Source organism: Xiphias gladius, chromosome 2 (genome assembly GCF_016859285.1).
Source record: "Xiphias gladius isolate SHS-SW01 ecotype Sanya breed wild chromosome 2, ASM1685928v1, whole genome shotgun sequence".
In the NCBI taxonomy this organism is placed as follows: Eukaryota; Metazoa; Chordata; class Actinopteri; order Istiophoriformes; family Xiphiidae; genus Xiphias; species Xiphias gladius.
The window spans coordinates 5533450-5554456 of NC_053401.1; the positions used below are offsets into that span (position 1 = coordinate 5533450).

The 21007-nt window shown below is 42.0% G+C and overlaps 1 protein-coding gene across 2 annotated transcripts in view; it reads right to left on the reverse strand.

Moving 5' to 3' along the window:
• Positions 1-4465: 4465 nt before the first annotated feature.
• Positions 4466-21007, reverse strand: part of lin7a (lin-7 homolog A (C. elegans)) — a 40189-nt gene continuing 23647 nt past the window's right edge. For both annotated transcript variants that reach the window (XM_040145787.1, XM_040145777.1), the window contains exons 3-6: positions 14770-14841; positions 8886-9095; positions 8375-8590; positions 4466-5773 (exon numbers count right to left, since the gene is read on the reverse strand). In XM_040145787.1, coding sequence (XP_040001721.1) covers positions 8375-8590; positions 8886-9095; positions 14770-14841 — 498 coding nt within the window. In that variant the 3' untranslated portion in view covers positions 4466-5773. The remainder of the gene's footprint in view (positions 5774-8374; positions 8591-8885; positions 9096-14769; positions 14842-21007) is intronic.

Below are 21007 nucleotides of genomic sequence, written 5' to 3' on the forward strand. Positions count from 1 at the left end.
AGTTACCAGTCACTTTACAAGCTGAGATTTTACATATAAAATATAAGAAGGGATCATCAATCTGATTTATTTCTTTAGATGAAACTCCCCGGCGATGTATATAAATTAGAATTAGCTCCACCTCAATCAGCTACAACATTAAAGTACATCTTAAACTCAAATGTATCAGTAATAATCCCATAATATATAATAAGAAAACACTGACTCAGACCATTCTGCTGTATAATTAGCACTTTTACTTTTGATATTTTAGCCATATTTTGCTGATTATTCTTCCACCCTTTTGTTCATATGTGACACTTTTAATTATAGAACTTTCACTTGCAAATGAGAATTTTTACACGGTGTTACTGCTACTCTTGCTTAATTAAGGGATCTGATAAACCTCTTGCGCCCACCTTCCAGCCGCCTCGCATTCAATTCTCCCCTCGGGAAAGTAACGATGTTCACCTTTTCGCTTTTTAACTGTTTGAGAGAAGTGTTAATTTCAACTTTATGGTCTATTTTGTTGGCTGATGTTTGTGCTGCTGTTGAGTAATGAGATGTTGAGGTGTTTGGGATACTTTTGCTGTATTAGGTGACATTAGTCTTAGCCAGGGGTGCCTAATAAAAACTGGCAATTGAGTGTTTTTGTTTTTTGGTTTTATTTGAATGTAAAATATTAACCTGCTAAGTCCAGTAGCTAGTAACTATCAGATAAATGTAGTGGAGTAAAAAGTCTTATATTTGCATCTGTAGCTTGGTGGAGTACACGTATACAGTGGCACAAAATAGAAATACTCAAGTAAATAACAAGTACTTCCAGTGGTGGGGGAAGTTTTTGAACTTTTGCCTGAGTAAAAGTAGCAATATTGCAAAAATGTAAAAGTAAAAGTCCTGCATTGAAATTGTGAACGTAGATAAATGTACTTAGTTACTTTCCACCAGTGCCAGTCAGGTAAAAAAATGCTCAACTTGCTAATGAAGCTTCACTTGGGAATGAGTTAACTGTCGAGCCATTTGCCTGCAAACTAGTCCAGCGCTGAGTCCCTTCCGCACACAATTCAATTGTCCATACACACAGAGCGTCTATGCGACAGCACGCTCTCGCTGTATCCCTCCGCCACAGCGCTGCGAAACACCGTGGACATTCCAGCAGCGGCTCGTATTTCACCAACCTCACTGCGGCCGCGTACAACCCTCCGAATGTCACCGATGTCATTTTCCATGGCTGCTCTACGGCTGTGATTCAAGAATTGCTCACCGGGCCCGCAGTGTCAACACAAGACATCCCTGACAGTCCATATCAAGGTCGTTGAGGTCAGGGCGTGAAATCAGGTTAAATAAAGGAGTTATAAAGAAATGCATATACTTGTTTTCACTATCTTTTTGTTCTCTTTGAATTTGGACAGAGAATGGATTTATAAATTAACTCTGTAACTGCATGACTCAAAGGCCAGCACAGCCTATACTGTAGTCCTGAGTGAGACCACAAGAGAGAGGTGTTTCTTGTTTTTCCTAAATTAACACTTGACTTGTCATTTTAGCCTCTGTGTTTGGGTTTTAATGATCAATATAAATGGGCAGGTTCACCCCAGGGGGATGCATTTTTTTAGTCTCTAAATGATCCCCCCGTTATTGTGTCTATTGAAGATATAGACATTTGTACATTTTCACATATTTGAGGAGAATACTGATCTCATGCTGAGTGGTTAGCTGGGGTCTTATCTGTGACGAGGTCCAGCTGTCCAAGCAAGGAACTCGGAATATATGGAAGGACATGGTATGGAGGAGGTGCGCGTTGTGGGTCTGAACCATTAGAAATGCTAGAACAAGCTTTCCAATTTGTTCGGTCCATAAAAGAGCTGATTTTTGGGACGATAATACAGCTTGCCGTCAATCCTTTCTCAATAACACCTGGAGATAAAGCATTTAACATTGGCACACTTGCAATTTTGAGATAAAACTGTCTATGTCCTTCGGAATGAAAGAGATAACAATTCTCAAGATCTGATTTTACAGTTTAATCCTTCCATCATGTGCTAGTGAAAAAAAAAATATATATATATATATATATTTTTTTTTTACCACAGTGAAAGTCCTATCGTTTTATGAACCATGAAAAACTTTCTTTTCCTAGACGGATAAACCGACAAAAAATGTGTAAGTCTCCACACAAGACGTGACGGGGTCGATTGAGACTTCTTCGTCTTGGAATTCAAACACAGGACTCGTAATTAATTGTCATAGTCATTTGCCAGGCAAACAATATCAGACAATACACTGCTGGATATCCCCCACCCCCCTACTGTATGTGTTTCTTTTAAACTAAAATTTAAAGTACAACTTCACCAGGAGCACAACATTGTCTTGTTATATTTTAGTTTTATTGATATTCAATTCTTGAAATAAACGTAGTCGGGAAACTCATTTTGTAATGTTAGAATTTATTAGTTGGCTATGTAGCCATTTCAGGGCCAGTGGTGTAGATACTAGATTACGAAAGAGATCAAGAAGGTGATGAAAACTGTTTTCACACCTCTAATCCATAAAACTTGTTACTTAAAAAAAACTGATTAGAATATTTGTATTGTTTTATCATCTTCTGCCTCAGCCCCAAGGAGTCAGAGCTCAGCCTTTTAGCTATCGTAAAAGATGAGCACAGTGTTTTCATCGTGGTTACTACGTGATCCTGAGAAGGTGCCACATTCGGGCCCTCTTTTCTCCCACTTAACAGCCGTGGACACTGGTGAGGCACTTGTCACCTGCAGTAATGACACCCGCACGCTCGAGCCCCGCACTTCAGGCCTTGGTCATCTGCTGTAGAAATGGTTATACGGTGGAGAGTAGCCCCATCGGGGATTTTATGGCACCAAACACCATGCACGACACGTCGCCCGGTGAAGAAACCGCGTCGTTCCGTGCCCCTGCTGTCGCCCTTTGAGTTTAGTGCCCTCCATTTACCGGAGTCTCTTTAAAAGTTTCAGTGTCTGCTTTGTATTGAGCTAAGAAAAGGCCATTCACTCTCTGTTCCAGGGCTAAACACCTTCAGAGGGACACTCCAGTAGACAAGGTTTAGTCACTCCACATTCAGCAGCTGCATTTAGACCACTTCATTTATGCTGCGATGTCCATATTTCTGCAAATACAGTCGTTATTCAGTTTGTGCATGACTGAATATCAAACCCGGGGGTCCTAGTTTTCATCGAGGACAGTGACAAGTCACGTCCTGAGTAATTTTTCCGGAAATTCGGCGGTTGTAGGAGCCAAGACTCCCACCTGCAGTGCACAGCGCAGCGCTCTGCCGGACTCCGCATTCCCACCAAAACCTCTCTCAATAAATAGTTTCTCATCTCTTTGGGGAAGGGGCTTGGACTCGGTATTTCTGAAATTCCGGCCACCTGATCAAAGTCGTGCAAATCTATATTTTTTCCATCTACTTCTTTGGAAGCAAGTATTCAGTAGGTAACTAATCAATGCCCCTCCGGGTGTCAGGCCCGCTACGGTCAATGGTGGGAGTCCCGTTCACAGTCAACTCCGTACTAAATCATGCTTTAAAGATGCAGTAGGGGATATGAAGGAAGAGTCGACAAAGTGCGCACTGTACACAAGCACATAGATTTATTTATACAAATATAGTATGTATAACAATTGCATATGAACAGTTTGTTGTCTTTTTTTTTCTTTTTTTTTTTAATCTTTACGGTAAGTACAGGACCATCAGCTTCAAAAATGCAAGTCAATTAAGAAAGAGTACCTGTGATCTAAAGATACAAAAAGGGATCTTTCATATTTAGATGTTCTGCTTGACGAGTGAGGGACAAAAAACTTCTGAATATCCTATAAAACCATGGCATTAATGTCACCCAGTACAAAAGCGTCGGCATTAGGTGACCTTAGTGCTAACAGGTTATTTAGGAAATGGCAATATCTTGGCAGCGTGGCACAAATTATTCATGTGGAAGAATTTTGCTATGCTGGACTTGTGCAGTTAGATGTAGATCAGAAGAGATTAAAAGTGAAAATGAATCCTTACTCTGTGACAACAAACCCACGATGCCATTCTCAAGAAAAATAATCTGCAACATTTTCAAGAAAATGGAACTCAACAGCTTTTCATTCGCTGTTCTTATCTTAAATCTGGTTGGTGTCTCCTTTGGAAAAGCACAAATCCTCTGCCATACAAGAAATGATGTGTTTTATGTTTTGGGTTTGCTCGGGATAAAGATAAAGATTAAAGCCTGCACGGTGGAACAAACAAAGAAAAGAGTGCCACCTACAGAAAATGACAAAGAATCATCAAAAAAAAAAAAAAACACACAGGACGGTGTAATAAACACAAAGATCAACAAAGAAGTGATTTCTGGGAAGAGCAAAAATAAAATGAAATAATTAAAACAAACGCACACACACGCACGCGTGCACGCACACACACACACACACACACACACACACACACACACACACACACACACACACACACACACACACACACACACACAACAAGGAACACTTAGCACCAAAGATGGAGATGTCAGAAAGGGTTTTCTCTTGGTGGAGAAAACAGATTTCCCTTACAGGTGCAGAGGCCAACATTCGCCTCGGCCTCATCGTAGCTCACAATGATTGTCAAAAAAAGAAACATTAGGGGACAGAGTTACATGAATTATGTGCTAGTTTCCAGCTCTTATACAACTAATAGACTTTAAATAATAATCTGCATGTTTTAGTAGGACTACATAATATTTTAAAGGAACAATAATACTTTGTTAAACCTCTCATATCATAAACTATAAAATAGACAAGTCTGAAAAATAAACATAATTCTACAATACTTTAATGTAATTCCCACTCCATTCAAATAAAAAGTGGTAACATTCTGTTTGTAGGACACAGATAACATTTCTGAGGATTCATCTGAGCCTCTCTGCAACGTATATTTTCTGGATAAATCTCAGCTGGGAGTGGCTTCCAAAGCCGGTTGATAATCGCAGTTGTTGCACATCAATTGTACATGCCACCTGTAAATCAGTAATCTCTTTAAATGGCACAGAGGATAGATTTGGACTCAGAAGCTGCCTTGCAGTGCATAAGTTGGTTTTACAATGATTTACATTTTGTCATCATTACAGTTTCCCATAAACTCCGCATCTACTATATGTATCAGACTCTGAATTTTGTGTTGAAATGTAAAACTGAAGAATGTCTTGTTATTGCTAAATCTACAAGATAAAAAATATTTTCTTGCTACAATATAGAAGGTAAAAAAGAGTTCACGTTTATCCAAAACGGGCCACAAAGAAGAAAAAAAGAAAAAAAAGAAAAAAAGAAATCAATGGTCATTCATACAGAGACACAAGCACCAGTTGAAGAATCAATACAAACACCACTGTACAAATGATATCTATGGCAAAATGGCAAAGGTGCCACGGCGTAATGGATGTCAGTAAGCAATCAAAAAACGGATGACTGTAAACAAAACAACAAACACAAGAAAGGGAGTCTCGGTAAGAGTCACAATCAGGGAGCACAACTTATAAAAGGGAATACAAAGTTAAAATGGACGACTTTCAGTGCTGGCCTCCCTCGAAGCACCAATTTCAGGACAAAGGGCTCTCTTTGTTTTTGCTCAGTAATCGGTGGTACACTGGAAGGGAGAGAAAGGAAGTAAAAGAGTCTTTTACTTGTTGGTTTCCTCCCGCGATGGAGAGTTTCCTTTGGGAATCTTCAACACAAACGGATGGTCTTTGAGATCCACCTTTTTGCCCCCCTTCACTTCTTCTTTTGGAACAACCTGCGGATCAAGAAATTTCGAGGAAAAAAAAAAGAGAAACAAGCTGAGAGCAATGCCTTAAAGCTCGCTGACGGTTCAGTCTTAGAAACAGATCACGCTGGTTTATAAGTGGTATCTAGCTAATTCTGCTCTGCCTGATGATCCTACTAAATGATCATGATCGTAGCTTTTGACGTTTTTTCCGTTCCTCTGCCAGCTTCAAATCCTCGCGAATCGATCATTTCCGGCCTTTAACGTTCCCGGAATGCAACAGATCCATCCGGGACCCACTTTTTAGGCACTGTTTAATGCCGGCATGCTAACCAAATGTCACCGACACATGCGAGGCAGCGACAAAGCCAGCACGTCCACACACAGGACAACATCTGAGCTTCAAGCTTTTTCTCCACATTCTAGCGCAGAGATTGGTTCTCAAACGTTACAGGGATCCCGTCTCAAAGAGAACCGTTCTGCACCAGTCGCCAGTGTGTTTCCTCGCCTGGCTGCAGATGTGTATTAGTGTGTATGCTGTAGCACTAAATTGGAAATAGAGCTTTATACTGTATATTTCTTTCAAATCCCATGTGGATTTAGCAGACTTTTATTCTGAAGGCTACACATTAACACTTCTGGTGTTATATTTTCTACTATATTTTCTTCTTTTCCTCAAAAGTTGCAAATATACTTTTATGGGAGTAAATATATTTTCAGGCAGAATTCCTACACTTTTCTATGTAAGGGAATAATATGTGTTTCAACAGGGAGCATAGGAACTATTTTATTTTACAAACTGCAGGACTTGCCCTTTAATAGCTTTACTTCCTCTTTTTGTTCTGGACCTCTGGTCTGTGCGAAGGTAGACACGTCCTCCACTCCGTCTACTTTTGGGGTTTTTTTGCTATACATTTGTGATTTAAAGTCGGTTTAAACTGGTATGAGGGAATGTACGGATACTGTTACGTTTTGGAGCTTAGGTTTTATTTATTTTCATCCATTAACCTGCTGGTTGGGAGAAGAGCTTGACGAGGCGTGTGGCCATGGAAGAGCTGCTGACCAGCTTGCAATGCTAGTGCAGCGCTGACGCCACGCTGGTCAGCGTGGAGCTGTACTGTACATAAGGCACAGAGAGCATCTATGCAAGAGAGACCCTGTGAATTCTGTGTTTTTGCAACAATTATGTCAACTCATTCTGAAAATGTATGTGGGGCCCAGCTGATATATGTTGCACACATAAATATGGAGTGTTTCCTGCAGCTTTTATAGTGGAAGCAGGTTACCTCGGCTGAAATACCTACAACATGGCAGAGCGGTTAGCACACTTCTAGAAAATAAAACAATTAATCTCAGGAAAAAGGGAGCAGATGTGGTATTTCTTGCATGTACGCACACATCTGTGAGGCTGTTGTTTGGATCATCATCTTTCTAATCAAATAGATCAGGTGATCAAAGCCGTCATCAAAAATCTCACTCAAGGCGCTTGACCAATACTGGCAACGAATGACATGTTGAAATGTGTGTATTTGTGTGGAGGAGGCAAGAGGAAAAGACACTGTGAGAAACTGTGAGAGAGAGATGAATACTAGGAGAACCAGCGGCTTAGGCTGCACTCCTGTCCGCTAGTGTGTGTCACTTGCTAGGCAGCCTTTTGGCCGCCGAATCAAATCTCTACGATCGGCAGGCTGCCGTTGATAAAACATGATCCCCGCGCTGTTCCCTGTCGCAGCTCCACCGCAACACACTGTTACAAGCTCCCAAATACCATCCAAAGCTGCGCTGTGCCAAGTGCAAGACGAGAGATATGCTTGGGGGGGGATTTAGAATCAGGCCGGCGGTGCCACAGAGATCTTGGACACATGTCCGCCTCCAATACGTCAGGGAAACGCTTAAATAACTTGAAAAGTCTGGGCAGAGTTAGGCGTAGCATTATAGGATATGATTTGACTTCACGGTCTGATTAGTGTCTGAAAAGTGTCCTCTTGCTTCTACGTTTTGCTATTTTCACTCAGTAAAAGTGTGAGTTTGCCTTAGTTTATCCGGCAGTGCGGAGCTTTGTTCTAAATTTGGACTCTAAAATGTAAAAATAGTGTCTCAAGCAGAGGTATGTGGACCCTCCAGTCAGCTGTAGCTCCCAACTAACAACTCCTCTATCTCCTTATCCACGTACCTGCAGAGCACGAGCCCGGATCGAAACGGTTTGGGCTTCAATTATTTACAGCCCAGACAGAATCACGGGCAGAACTCAGCAGAAGCGTCGATGTTTCCACAGAGGATAACAGAAGCTCAGTTTGCAAAATATACCGCAGAGGTTTCAGGCTGCGCGCTGGGATGTATACGCCTGCTACCGGGACAGGAGCCAATACAATTGCTCGCATGGCGAAGCAGGGCATAGCAAATAAAACTCAAAAGAGAGTTGAACCTGCTTCCACTTCACCTAATTGCATCTATGTTCTTTGGCTTAAGCAACTGAAAACTCAAGTAAACGGTATTTAAATAAAAGACACTTAAAAAAAAAAAAAAAAAATCCACGTTGAAACTCAAAGATAATCTGAGCTCGTGTGTGTTTTGCCTGGAGTTCCTCCCAGCCTCCCCAGCCCTCACCCTTAAAGCAATGAAGCGCCTCACCTACGACATGTGGTTCTGCTGGGAGGCCAGGTTCTGCTGTTGCTGCTGTTGCATGAGCAGCTGCTGCTGCTGGCGCCGCCGGGCCGTGCGGAGCTTCTCAAAGCGAGCCTCCATCTCCTCCAGCACTTTGGGGGTGTAGCGAACCACGAGCTTCACACTGTCCTTGGCCGCCTTCAGCAGCTCCACCGCTTTCTCGTGGTGCTCTCCCTCCACGCTCTGCAGTGGGTGTAGAGGCAGAGAGAGTGGGATTTTTACAGGAAGTAGAATATTCTTTTTTTTCCCTCCACTTTTCAATACCGAGCGATATCATGTGAAATTGCAACAGGCTTTACAGTCTGTGTTATTCAAGTCTCTCCTTCGGATGAAGAAGTGTTTTCTGCCCCCTACTCAGGACACGCGCCACTTTGATCTCAGCAGCTCTCCTGATTGCTGACTCACACGTCGGGCTAGAAATCAAACACTGGTCCGTTGGGTGAGAAGCCGCTAAAAATATATCAGGTTTTGGACCCACCACGCCATTGACAGACAGGAGCTGGTCCCCTCGCTTTAGGCCCCCGTGCCTCTCGGCCACGCCCCCGGGAATGATGCGGGAGATGTAGATGGGCGAGTTCTGTTCTTTGCCGCCCATCACGTTGAAGCCCAGCCCTTCCTCCGTCTTGGGTAGCTCCACCACCCGCGGGTGGGAGTGTCCCTCGCTGGCCGCGAAGGCCGCGACCGTGGCCTGAGGGAAGAGGGAAAGATGTGAGATGGCGCTTGGTGTGAGAAATCAATAGGACGAATGCTGACAAAAGTACATTTAGACACACATTGTTTTGAGACACACTTGATTGAATGTGAGGTTACTGATGTTGCAGCACCAAAAAAAAAAGCTGAGTACGCACCGCACTGCTTTTGCCATGAATATTGCCGACAAATATTTGAGTTGTTATGTAATCTGCGTGTATGCCTATTTAAGCATCACCACAAACCATCTTGACTTTTTTCGTTTGCCGTCCCAGACGTTTTAACACTGTTTAAACATCTTCGGTTTTTATAGTAGCCACAAACAATATGCGCATGTCCAAGTGCCTTGGGGACGACTCTGAGACATCAGGATACACACACATACTGTACATACTCAACTTGTTTTTTTTCCCCTCATGTTTTTGGTTGAATATCGCTATCAATAGCTTTTGCACCCCCGTGTCGACATGAAAACAGTCTGGGACGAAAGACGCCTTGTATGAGCAAAACAACTCAAAGATTACAAAAGACTCGGACTCTGCACTGGCTATTAATCTTCATTACACTCAAAATGACTGCAAAGGAGGAAGCACATTTTAATACTATTACACAGCGACTTTAGAGGTGGACAGAAACCGTGAACCTCGAAGATGGTGGCCAGAGCAAAGTGTTAGGATTTAGTCAGGGCTGGGGATTTAGACTCTGCACGTGAAGTTCTCTGGCTTTCTAGGAACAAGGATTAACACATGCAAGTTCAATTTCTGGAGGAGCAGCCCCGCATCTTTCAGAGCTTTGTATCTTTCACCGACTGGTTGAAGTCGCCCGCTGGCTGTGGGGTTCCTTTGAGCGGCAAGCCAAGCTCCTTGCTCCATGCGCGTTCAGAACAAAGCACCCAGGAGCTTGTCGGCCCATCCTGGGACCTCTAATGGCAGACGAAACAGAAAAAGGGACGCCCAGTGCCCACTGATCCACAGATGCCCTGCCAAGGTGCTTCGCTGTCATGTCAGCATCATTCATGGTATGTGAGGTAGATCGAGAAAAAGGGAGGATAAAGAAGTACAGGACGGGAGGTTCTGTCAGAAGCTTTCGCAGATCTTAGTTTCCCAGAAGCAAACGAGTAGCTTGGCACTTTGAGTTCTTTAATGCTCCCTCTAGCCAGCATCCCCATCTCTGCTGTCTCTTCCATATTCATATGCATCGTCTCATCCACATTTATTTCTGCTCAAACTGTTTTGCTCATTTCTCTCTCTTCTCCTGCTGCCTGTTTTAATCCGGACATTGTATCCTGTCAACCTCCCCCTCGTCCTCCTTTTTCCTCACCTCTCTGTCCTTCTCCTTTTCTTTCTCTGCTCCTCCCTCCCTGTCCCGCTGAGAGGCTAAAAGGCAGCTCCTCAGCATGCATACCGTCACCTCACAGGCCTCACAGCACATTGACCTTCACAACTTTATCTGGGTTTCCGCGAACGGAAAAACAATCTGGCAGACGTCCTGCGCCTCTCAAACACTAAGGCATTTTAAATGAATAGTGTGCTAAGGGATACTTCCTTGGTAGACACACAACACTGCGTACGTATGACTTAACATATCCAATGTCACTTGATCAACGGCTCCCTTTTCTTTTTTCCCCTCACACAGCCCTGACACTCCCTGTCTCTATTATTACCGATCTATCTAAGATCAGTAATAAAGGCCTTGAGCCGGGAATTAGAGGCTGAAATGATTTAATTAACGAAGCAATCAAAGAGAATCGAGTTGTTCGGGAGAAACACAAATCTTGACTGTCGGGAGATTTGCTGTCTCGCTAACTAAAGCGCTCGGGAGGCAAATGAACAGAAGCCTCGTCATATATTTCACATATTTCATCATTTTTGCCGATGCAGCTTATAGAGTTCATTTTGAAAACCCATACTGCTAGAGTATGCATCTCTTTTCCTTTCAGGGTATATGTGTGATACTGATTGAATGCAATTGGCACTGCAGCTCCTCTTAGTGAATATCTGTGGAGAGGGTAAAAACTTAAAAATATCCAGTCCTCCCACTTGAGATTGCTCCCCCACAGCTAAGCCCAATCAGTCCATTAGCTGTGTGCTTAATTGCCCAGAGGATATGCATTTTAATACAGATTTAGGGGCAGTAACTTCCTGAAGTTTGGGGCGAAGAAAGAAAAGTAGGAGGGAGTTTTAAAGCTGCTTAAATCATGTCTTCTTAGTTGCCTCAGGCTTACAAAAAAGAGCGACTTCTTTTTCCCAACTAAACGGTCACAGTTTCTTTGTAGAGTGAAATTACTCTACTCCGGTCATTAATAAAGATGTTAATTTTTTCAGATCAGACAATGCTACCTGCAGGAGATGTTCCAAATGCAGTAACAAATATCTAACTGGAAGATCAATAAAATTGTCTTTGTTGACAGCTGGTCTGTCCTTCAAAAAAAAAAAAAAAAAACGGTCATACTTTTTGTGCACCCTATTCAAAGGAATAGAAGTGCTGCAGGGATGAGGTATTTTTGTAGGCCAGCCCAGATGTTAGCATTAACCTGGTTCCCTCAACAAAAAGCCGACGGGATTATTCCACTGGCTTTTGGCTTGTTGCATGAAATAAGCTCTGTGGCAAACAAAAGTTTGTGATACTTACACGTTTTTTTAGCAGCAAGATAATCTTCACAAATGAAACACCACTATTCTGAGGGTTGAAGCCTAACTACAATCGCCAGAGGCAAAAAGCTAACGTTAGGCTATAGATGAACTACACCACAGTCGCATGACTGCGACGTCAGCACCACTAAACTTCCAACTGGTGATTTGATTTAGCTCGCTTACCTCTTCCACAAAAGTCTCTCCTCTTAGAAAGTTAGTAATGGTTTGCAAGAGTGTTGAGTATAAACACAACGAGGCTGTAAAGGTGGACTGGTGGGTAGATCTGTTTTTAGTGTTCGACGTGATGAAGTTTAACGTCCCCCGACAATCTCTCATTTAGCCACTTGGTAGCAACTGCTTTTTTTAAACCACGTAAAAGCTTATAAAATCACGAGTGGGGTATTTACTGATGTGCTTTATGTCCTAGAATAAAACGTGAACATTTCTTGAGCTTGTGTTTACCACAGTCCTTATTTCAGGCGTCTAACCAATAACCCATTCAAAAAACCTACAGAGGGAAGTGGAAGTGCAAAAATGCTAACTTTATTTACTTTAGATTAGTACTTTATTTTTAGGACTCATTCCTGCAGCAGTCTATAGTTCCACATCTTGGAAAGTGGTGTACACTTTTTTTTTTTTGCTTTTTCAGAGTCAGATGAAGAGATTGATACCACTCTCATGTCTGTGCCTTAAATATAGAGCTACAGCCAGCCTGCGACTTGCTCAGCTTGCGCTAAAGACTGGAAACGGGGGAAAACAGCTAGCCTGGCTATATTCAAAGTTCAGAAATACACCTTTGGTAAACTCTAAAGCTCACCAAGTAACACATTATGTCTTGTTCGTTTAATCTGTGCACAAACAGAAATGTAAAAACAACAACTTTGTGTTGTGATTAGCCTTGCTTAATAGCTACTAGAGACCGGATGAAACAGCGACCCTTGCCCCTTTAAAGCTCACTAATTAACACATTTCATTTGTTTAAGTCATACACAAACAGTAATGTAATGATGTCGACTTTGTGGTTTGTGGGGAGAGTTATATGCAGGACCTCTTTTGTGCAACTAGCCCAAAAAAAAAAAAAAAAAAAAAGAAAAAAGATTAGAGTAAAGAGTGAGAAAAAAGATTTGATCCAATAAATGAGATATAACGTGTTTATTAGTGAGCTTTAGGGGTGCTGGAAGGTGTATTTTTGAACTCTTGAGAGAGCCAGGCTAGCTGTTTCTTCCTGCTCCCAGTCTTTATGCTAACTTAAGCTAATCACCTCCTGGCTCTAGCTCCAGTAATGCACAGCTATATCCATCTTTTTCAGCATTTTTTTCCAAGAAAGTGACTAAAATGTGTTGTTCCTTTAACACCTGGCTCCGCAGTATATTGTGCTCAAGGCAGAGTGTTAGTAGAGCTGACAAAAAAAAAAGGAAAGAGCTGGTCAGCGGCGCTCACGATGTGAAGCCTCGTACAATCTCCCTGCATGCACACACAAAGACACACTTCTCTCTGTTTATGTCATCCCTCTTTATTCACACACCCCCACCCACTCCCTATGATGTACTGAAGAGGAGAGAACCCAGCTGGACACTGAATCACTGAAGGACCGAAAAGGTGCTCTCATCTCTTCCCATCCCCGCACCTCATTACCCACATCCTCCTCTTCCCCTTCTCCACATGAATTCAGACGAGCTTTCCCTCTTTTGTTTTCTTTCATAAAGGCCCGTGTCTCGTGCAGGTGAAGTACTGATTAAAATTCCTGCTCTCGGTTCTGATCTTGTCTACCTGTGACACGGATGTGATGTTTTCTAAACAGGAGGCAACAACAAAAAAAAGAAATTACCTGAAATATTAGTCAAGTGGAAGAAGCAAAGATATAAAAAAATAACTTTTTTAGTGACTGGCTTTTTATATGTGTTACATTCATCTAAGAAATCTGTTCTGAGCAATGAACTGGGATAAAATATCAGAGTCTGCAATGTGAATATAAAAATTAATAATTGATTTAGAGCAAAATAAAGAAATCAGTCTATTACAGTGAGCTTGTCAAATGTGATAATAGCAAAACAAATATGCACTTGTATCATAGTATTGTTTCGGAAGGTCATTTTTCAACCGGTCTTAAACCTCTGAGACAGGCGCAGATCTAGTCAAAACAAAGCCAGTATCTCCTGATAAAGTGCTCCGAGTACATTAATTCTCCTAAATCTAATTTGGAGTATCTGAAAGAGTCCTGAACAAAAATCAGTATCATTCATCCCTGGTATTAATCTCACAATTGTGTCCATTCTGAATTCATGTCGGGCTGACTTCGCACTCCCTAACTCCATTTTAAAGATTCAATCTTTGGAAAATGAGCCCCCATTAGCTATTGTAGCTATACGCATAGGGGTGTCTGACTCCCGGGGCAACTTGCCGGCTAACTAAACTAGCTGCCTGTTCATCTGCATATGCCAGTTTCTGTAGCACGTGTGAGCACGTGCGTCCCTCTGGTTTTAGCCTAAATGCAGGCAAGAGAAGTATTTGACTTGTAAGGAAATTCAAGAAAACTGAGTACAGCGATCGGTCTTCAGGTGGACCTCCATTTTCCTATGCCATTAGCTATATTAGCTAATCCAGTGGGCTAATTTCTATTTTATCTTGCCGTCAGAGACAAGTTTTCTAATTGTAGTTATTTGGTAGTAACGTCCCACATATGCAGTTAAGCAGGAACATCTTGTGTGAATACAAACTACAACTTCAATTTAGTCACTTTCACAATGTACTTTTTGTGTCATAGCTGTTAAAGCTTATCATAACAATCATTACTGAGGCAGAGCTTTAGCATGTGAAATCGTCAGTCAGCCTTCTTACAAAACTGGTCCTCTCTATTGTTTTTGCAAAGTAGAACATACTTTGCTAATTGCATTCTGCTTTGGCCAACGGAATAGATGAAAATGATATCATGGGGTAATGTGATTGACCAACAGTTTGCCACTCATTACTTACGGTTTTCACAAGACAGAGTTAATGTTTTTAAATAATGTAGAGCCAGACCTCCAAAGCAGTTCGTACCTTAGCTGTGGCCCTCGCCTGGTACTCTGGACAGCCATTCACTGTAATTGTTTCATGCATGTACTGGTACACCTGAAAGAAATGAAGAGAGACGGGTATTATAATTATGTTTCACATGGTTGAAATCTGAAATTACCCCCCCCCGAATCTGAGCTCAAACAGTTCATTTCCATAGTCAAATAATGGTCGCTCCTTCACAGCTGGATGTACAGACACTGGCCGACTGATGGAAAACAAATGCAGAAAGGACCAAATGCAAATAATATGTAAATCTTATCATTTTGCCAATACATGTATTTGTACGTAAGGTGGCTTGCAAAGTGGCCAGCTATGAAAATGATATAACGTAGGTCTGAGCATAATTCATCTAATTGTAGTTCAGCACCTTGGTATGCATACCTTTCTTAACAAATATAAAAAAAAATTTAACTTGTAGCTCAGGAAAACAGGGTGAAAATCCGGTCCTAACTTTATAAACAGCACAGAAAGTCTCCAGAACAGGCATTAATACGATACAGCTGGGCCCCGGATTGGTGCCAGAACATGGGTAGTTGTACGTGAAAAACAAGGTTTTCTGCCTATTCACGGAGGAAGACAGAATCAATGCAGGCAGCCGACCTTTCCTGGTAAGACGTGTCTTGTAAAGACACCTTACAGCTGAACGTGTTCAAAGAATAAAAGAGAAGAAGACAAGAGACAGTGTTGAATGAGGATGTGTGGTAGATATATTCTAACGGAGGAAAAAAAAACCTTTCCTCTAAGAGCACTTGTGGTCATTCAAATATGTCTCTACCAAGCCAATCTGCACTGCAGCTTTTGGACTTTAAAATCACTCAGATATGCCACATCCCTCCAATGCTGAAACCAATAACGAACAGCGCGGTATGGAGGATGGAAACAGAACTTTAAAATGAGTGAGATGTGCAGGCTGATTACAGGGAGTCTCAGAGGAAACGTTCTCGCTGTGCTGGGGCAACTGACTTGATGAAACATGAACTACAGCAAAGACTACATGATTTCAGTGGACAAATTTTCCAAGTACAAGCACATCTACTTGTTTTAATCTTACATTCATGGCAGCTGCAGTCAATTGAGCAAATGAGCAATCCAATTTTCATCAGACTAATGACACTGTACATTACTTTGAAAAAAAAAAAAAAGTTCTCAGTGCAAAACAAACTCAGTAATATCATCTATGACATATTCAATATTGTGGCTCAGAAATTAATTATAATCATCTGTTTCCACTCAATAGATGATGGTTGTCATCAAAGCACGGGTGCTTGCCTGGAAGCAAAACACGCCTGGTAGCTTTCACGTACCACAGCACGTCGTTACACAGACCTCGCTTCTCTGAATCATCAAAAGGATGTGTAGTTATAGGATACAAGCCCTGAGATATTTGTGTGTAGAGATCGTAGAGTGGGGGAAAAAAAAAAAAAAAAAAATGTCCTTGAGCTTATGTTGTGTTGTTTGCTCATGAATCTCAACTCCCAATATATACCTTTGCAATGGTTGTCCACCTTTCCACTTTTTTAGGCAGACCACAGCTTTATAAACACTATTAAAGCTGTTCCTTGCCTTTGTCTGTCTGCAGAGTGGCTTCCTTTTCCCCTCAGTTATCCTTTTTATAAAACACTAGTGCAACTGCTAATTACACCTATTGATTACCTCTGCCACGGAGGTTTTCACACGTGTCTGTTTGTTGGCGTGTTTGTTTGTCAGCAGGATCATGCAAAAAGCACCGAACCAATTTGCACCAAACTTGGTGGAGGGAAGGTGGCACTGGCCAGGGAAGAAACCATTCAATTTTGGCGCAGGATCCAGGAATTTTTTTTAATCACTTTCCTCAACATTGCCACATTGATACGGCATTTTTTCGACATTTTTGTTGACATTTGTGGCCGTGGTTGTGGCACGCGCTCCACTGAGTGCCATTCTAGTTCTGACGGCAACTGTCTCTACCGCTTAGCACTTCCCAGACACGGAATCTGCAACGATGCTGGCTTCATCCGTCTGTTAAAGTAATGGCTTACGGGCCATCAAACATTGGTCTTTCTCAGGTAAATGTCAAGCAATGGTTCTTTTCAAACATGACAAGACTGTCACGGATAGACCTGCGGAGCTCCTGAGATATTTGGCATCTGGTTCAAGAGAAAAAGTGGCACAGAGCTGAGTTAAAAGGTAATGAATTGAAGGAGGAATGAAAATTCTTAGTTGTCTCCCAGTGTGCATCAGTGATGGATTTTAAAACTTATTTAGCAGCTAAAGGCTTAATTAATCACGAGGGAGGCCCCTCGTCTTACTAGCAGATCCCTCAATTTTTTTGTATCCATTTCGTAACATTTTATATAAAATATAGAACTTTTCATCCTATTTTATACCCATTTAGTCTGAGAATAGCAAGTTTTAATAACACAGCCAAACCTGCAGGGACATGTACTTTATGTTATGGTTTGGTTTTTGGTGGATATTAATACTGCAAGCCGCGTAAGCGTGAATAAAAACTGAAAATTTAGGGAAGATGATAAAGTCTACACTTTAACATTAATATTTTTTTTTGGGCCACTGAGAGGTAGCAAAACAAGCCATGACACATCATGAAATATTATCCCTTATTATCAAGTAGGTAACATACACATCCGGCAAAGGCTGAGCAACATTAGGATTCATTTGGAGTTGTTTCTTTTTGGCTGACTGGCAAATGTAACTCCAATATTGATCCTCCTTTCAGCTTCATTTTGGTCTCCGGCAGTTCCTGAGGGGAAGTATCTGCGCCACTCCGTTCCCCAGCTGGTGGCCGCCTTCGTCCGTCTACTGTTTTAGTACTGGGCAGGTAGTGTTCAGTGGGCTTATCAGAACTTTTTGCTGAAAGCAGCTGCCCTGCTGCTGCTGGTAGTGGGTTGATGAAGATGGCCAGATTGAACCAAACCAGTAAAATCTTTGGCCAGAAAACCCAAAACAATGCTGAAAGACATTAAAACGCCAGCTGAAATTTGGGTGATAACTCTCTGTGGATTCATCCCTGTGAGTGTCATTTCATCCATTGTTGCTGTAAAAATCCTTGAGTAGTGCGGCTTTAAAATTCTCTTAATTACAGATTTTCAAGCTTATAAAACAGATTTAGTTTTGTTTGTGCATAAGAAATGATTATTAACTGAGAAATGTATGATAGTGCTCAAAAGAAGGCAAAACAAGATGCACATTCAATCTCTCTTTTCATATTTAACCTGATTGCTTTGCAGTGAGTTACAGGCACATGAGGTGGAAAAAAATAGCTGTGTGCTTTTGAATGTCAGTCTTCTCTTATCATGGCTGCACTTTGCTCTTGAAAGGCTGGTTGTCCTGAAGGCATCTTTTAAATTCCCCTCCTGCCTTTCTTTCTGCCAAGCATCTTCACTATCTTACCCTAAAACACTGATGCCTTTGGTCCACCCTCTCCTACGTGATTCCCTCCTGCCTGTTTCACCAAAGACAGACGAGGGGGGGGGGTTAAAAGCGAGGTCAAAGCCTGTGAAGAACTAAAGAATGCACTTCCCCTCTAGACGGTGCTAACCACTACACGGAGGGAGAATAATAATAATAATAATCATACCTTCCATCCTTTAACTTAATGTGATGTGGAAGGCAGAGGCATCAGGATGGAAGCCACACAAATCTCCCACCCTTGCTTGCTTTTGCTTTTATAAAAACACAGTCTATTATGTTGATTGGAAATCTCTGCTGAAGTGGAAAATCAGCAGCAATGGTAGAGCTGATGAATTATTCGCTCGCTCTGGCCTATTTTTTGTGCTTCCCGTGTTCGTCAGATGGGACACTCTAACCCAATATACTGCAAATTCCCGCTCTCCATCATTTCCAGCTGGTTAGCTCCTCCAGTCATCTCGCCTTGTGTCCTTCCTTTCCCATTTGCAGGGCTGATTGACCCTGACAACTCTTTCAGGCTGATTCAGTGAGACAAACGCAGAGACACGGGATCCTCTCCCCACCCTCGTGACTGATGAACGCGGCGGGGAAAGACGAACCAGCTCATCAAATCTGTCTCTTTGTCATTTAGCCCAACACTGCTGAACAGGCTCTTTTCCCTGCCATCCATTCTTCATATTGATAACAGTTGGACTGTCATCCTTAACAAGTCTGATTCATGTTCGATCAAATCTGCTGATGTAGACGTATTGTCCGTCGGGGTTCAGGTTTGGAGTGGGATTTACATTGTGTTCCTTACTGTACAGACAAGTTTAGTAGGACCACCTTGTCAGGCCCTGCGTCGGCCCACCAGACTGTGAAATGAGCTAAATCAAATATGTGTGTGAGGGAAGGAATCATATCACAGATTAACACCAGGCCTAGACTAGAAAGAAAGGTCATCTGCAATAATGAAATGTCACAGAAGTGAGTGTGATCAAAATGAACAACAGAAAGGTTGGACTCACAGTTTAACCTGTGCTTTATGGCTCTTTTAACACTGATGGATGACATTTAGGCAAGAGATGTGAGTTTGGTCAAAATGAATTAGTATAGAATTACATAGCAAGAAGTGAAGAAAAATGGAGGAAACTGTTCCTGTACTGTACTAGTGTTTTAGCTTTTTAAATTTCTTTTACTACAAACCATATTGTTCTTTTGTTTCTCCTTTTCCAGGGAGCAATTGAATTCAGATAAATGTCATTATGTTATGAAAATGAACTTTCGGATACTTCAGAATTGCTTGAGAACGGTACTCCATCACGGTGAAGATTCTTTTTCAAAGTTATCTTATCATTTTGTTCGTAATTTGTGTGGTTGAAGATGCTGATTTATTCCTTCCACGGTGGTGCGTCCATGTGTTGTTGGGAAGCCTGACTTTCGAGATCTGCCAAACAGCACAGCGTTCACGTTCAAGTTCGATGTCAAAAAAAAAAAAAAAAAAAAAATCAAACCCAAAAGACAAAAAATACAACAGACATGGAACTAGCGAAGAACATGATGTGACCCTGGCAGCTTCTCTTACTCCAGTTTAAAAACTTGGAGATCCCACTGACACAAAAAAAACATGAAGTTTTTTAAAATTGCCAACCATACACGATATTGACAAAAACGAAAGACACTAAAGTGTTCTCTTTAATTAGGTAAGTTTAAAGTCTCTTTAAGTTTATTTTGCTAACATACTGAAATAACTGGCTTTTCATTGGAGAAATACTTTAAAGAATGAATAAAAAAGTATAACATTTTGGAAGATGGTTGGTAGCAATGTAAAGTATAGGTATGTACAGTAAATGGGCTAAAATTGACAAAAACACCACCGTGGTTCTTAAAAGTGATGTCGAAGTTGAAAGCATTTCTTTTTATGTGTTTTCAGAGGCTGAAGTAGAGGGACGCCGCGTGTGAGAGGAACAGATCATCTGGTAGAAAAGTCAGCCCTGTGGTCGTAAATGCTTTCTCTTGTCACAAACAGACGCACTGAAAAGGACTTGTGCATATCAGGCCATTAGATCCTGCCTAACTGCTGCTTTCCCACTGACATTCCCTTCCACTCTGTGCCCTGCCTCCTAATTGTCTCCAGTGCAACAGTGCGTCGGGGGGGACACAGCTGCTGAGAACGGTGTTATTCCACCACAACAACTCCTTTAATGCTCTGAGTAATAACAGTAAAAAACTACAGTATGCAATACCCAGCACTTACAACCTGTCCTCCAGCTGGCTTCAGCACCACAGAGAGAAACTGTTGTATCATCGGCTCTCGAAAACCTGTAATCGACTACCATTACTCAGCCTCGCTGCCGCTCAGTAATCCCAGAGCATCTCTGATGGTTTCCCTGGGGGCTGTGTTTAACCAGCTCTTTGTGGGTGAAGTGGTCTGCATCCTTGCCTCTTGGCGAAGGGCAGCAGCAGCTGCTGCGGATGCTGCTGCCGAGGCCTCTTTTTTCAGAGTTTTTTTTTTTTTTTTTTTTTTTGAGAGTCATTGCCATCGCACTCCAGTGACCGGCACTGAGATCAGTCAGCCGGCTGCCAGACACGCAGTCGGTGCCAGGATGTGCCAGGCTTCCCTGAGCAGGCCAGAGCGGAGCAGAGCTGGGCCCCACGAGAGGAGAAGACTAGTCTTTTCTTCTTTCCTGTCACTTTGCATAATGTCAGCGCTTCTACATACTGTGGTGTCATTGCCAGTGTTGGCGCACTTTCCATTATTATGACTAGACACTTGCTGAAAAATGGATGTAGCCCTAAATTTTATGGGATAAAGCTTATGAGCTGTTAAAAT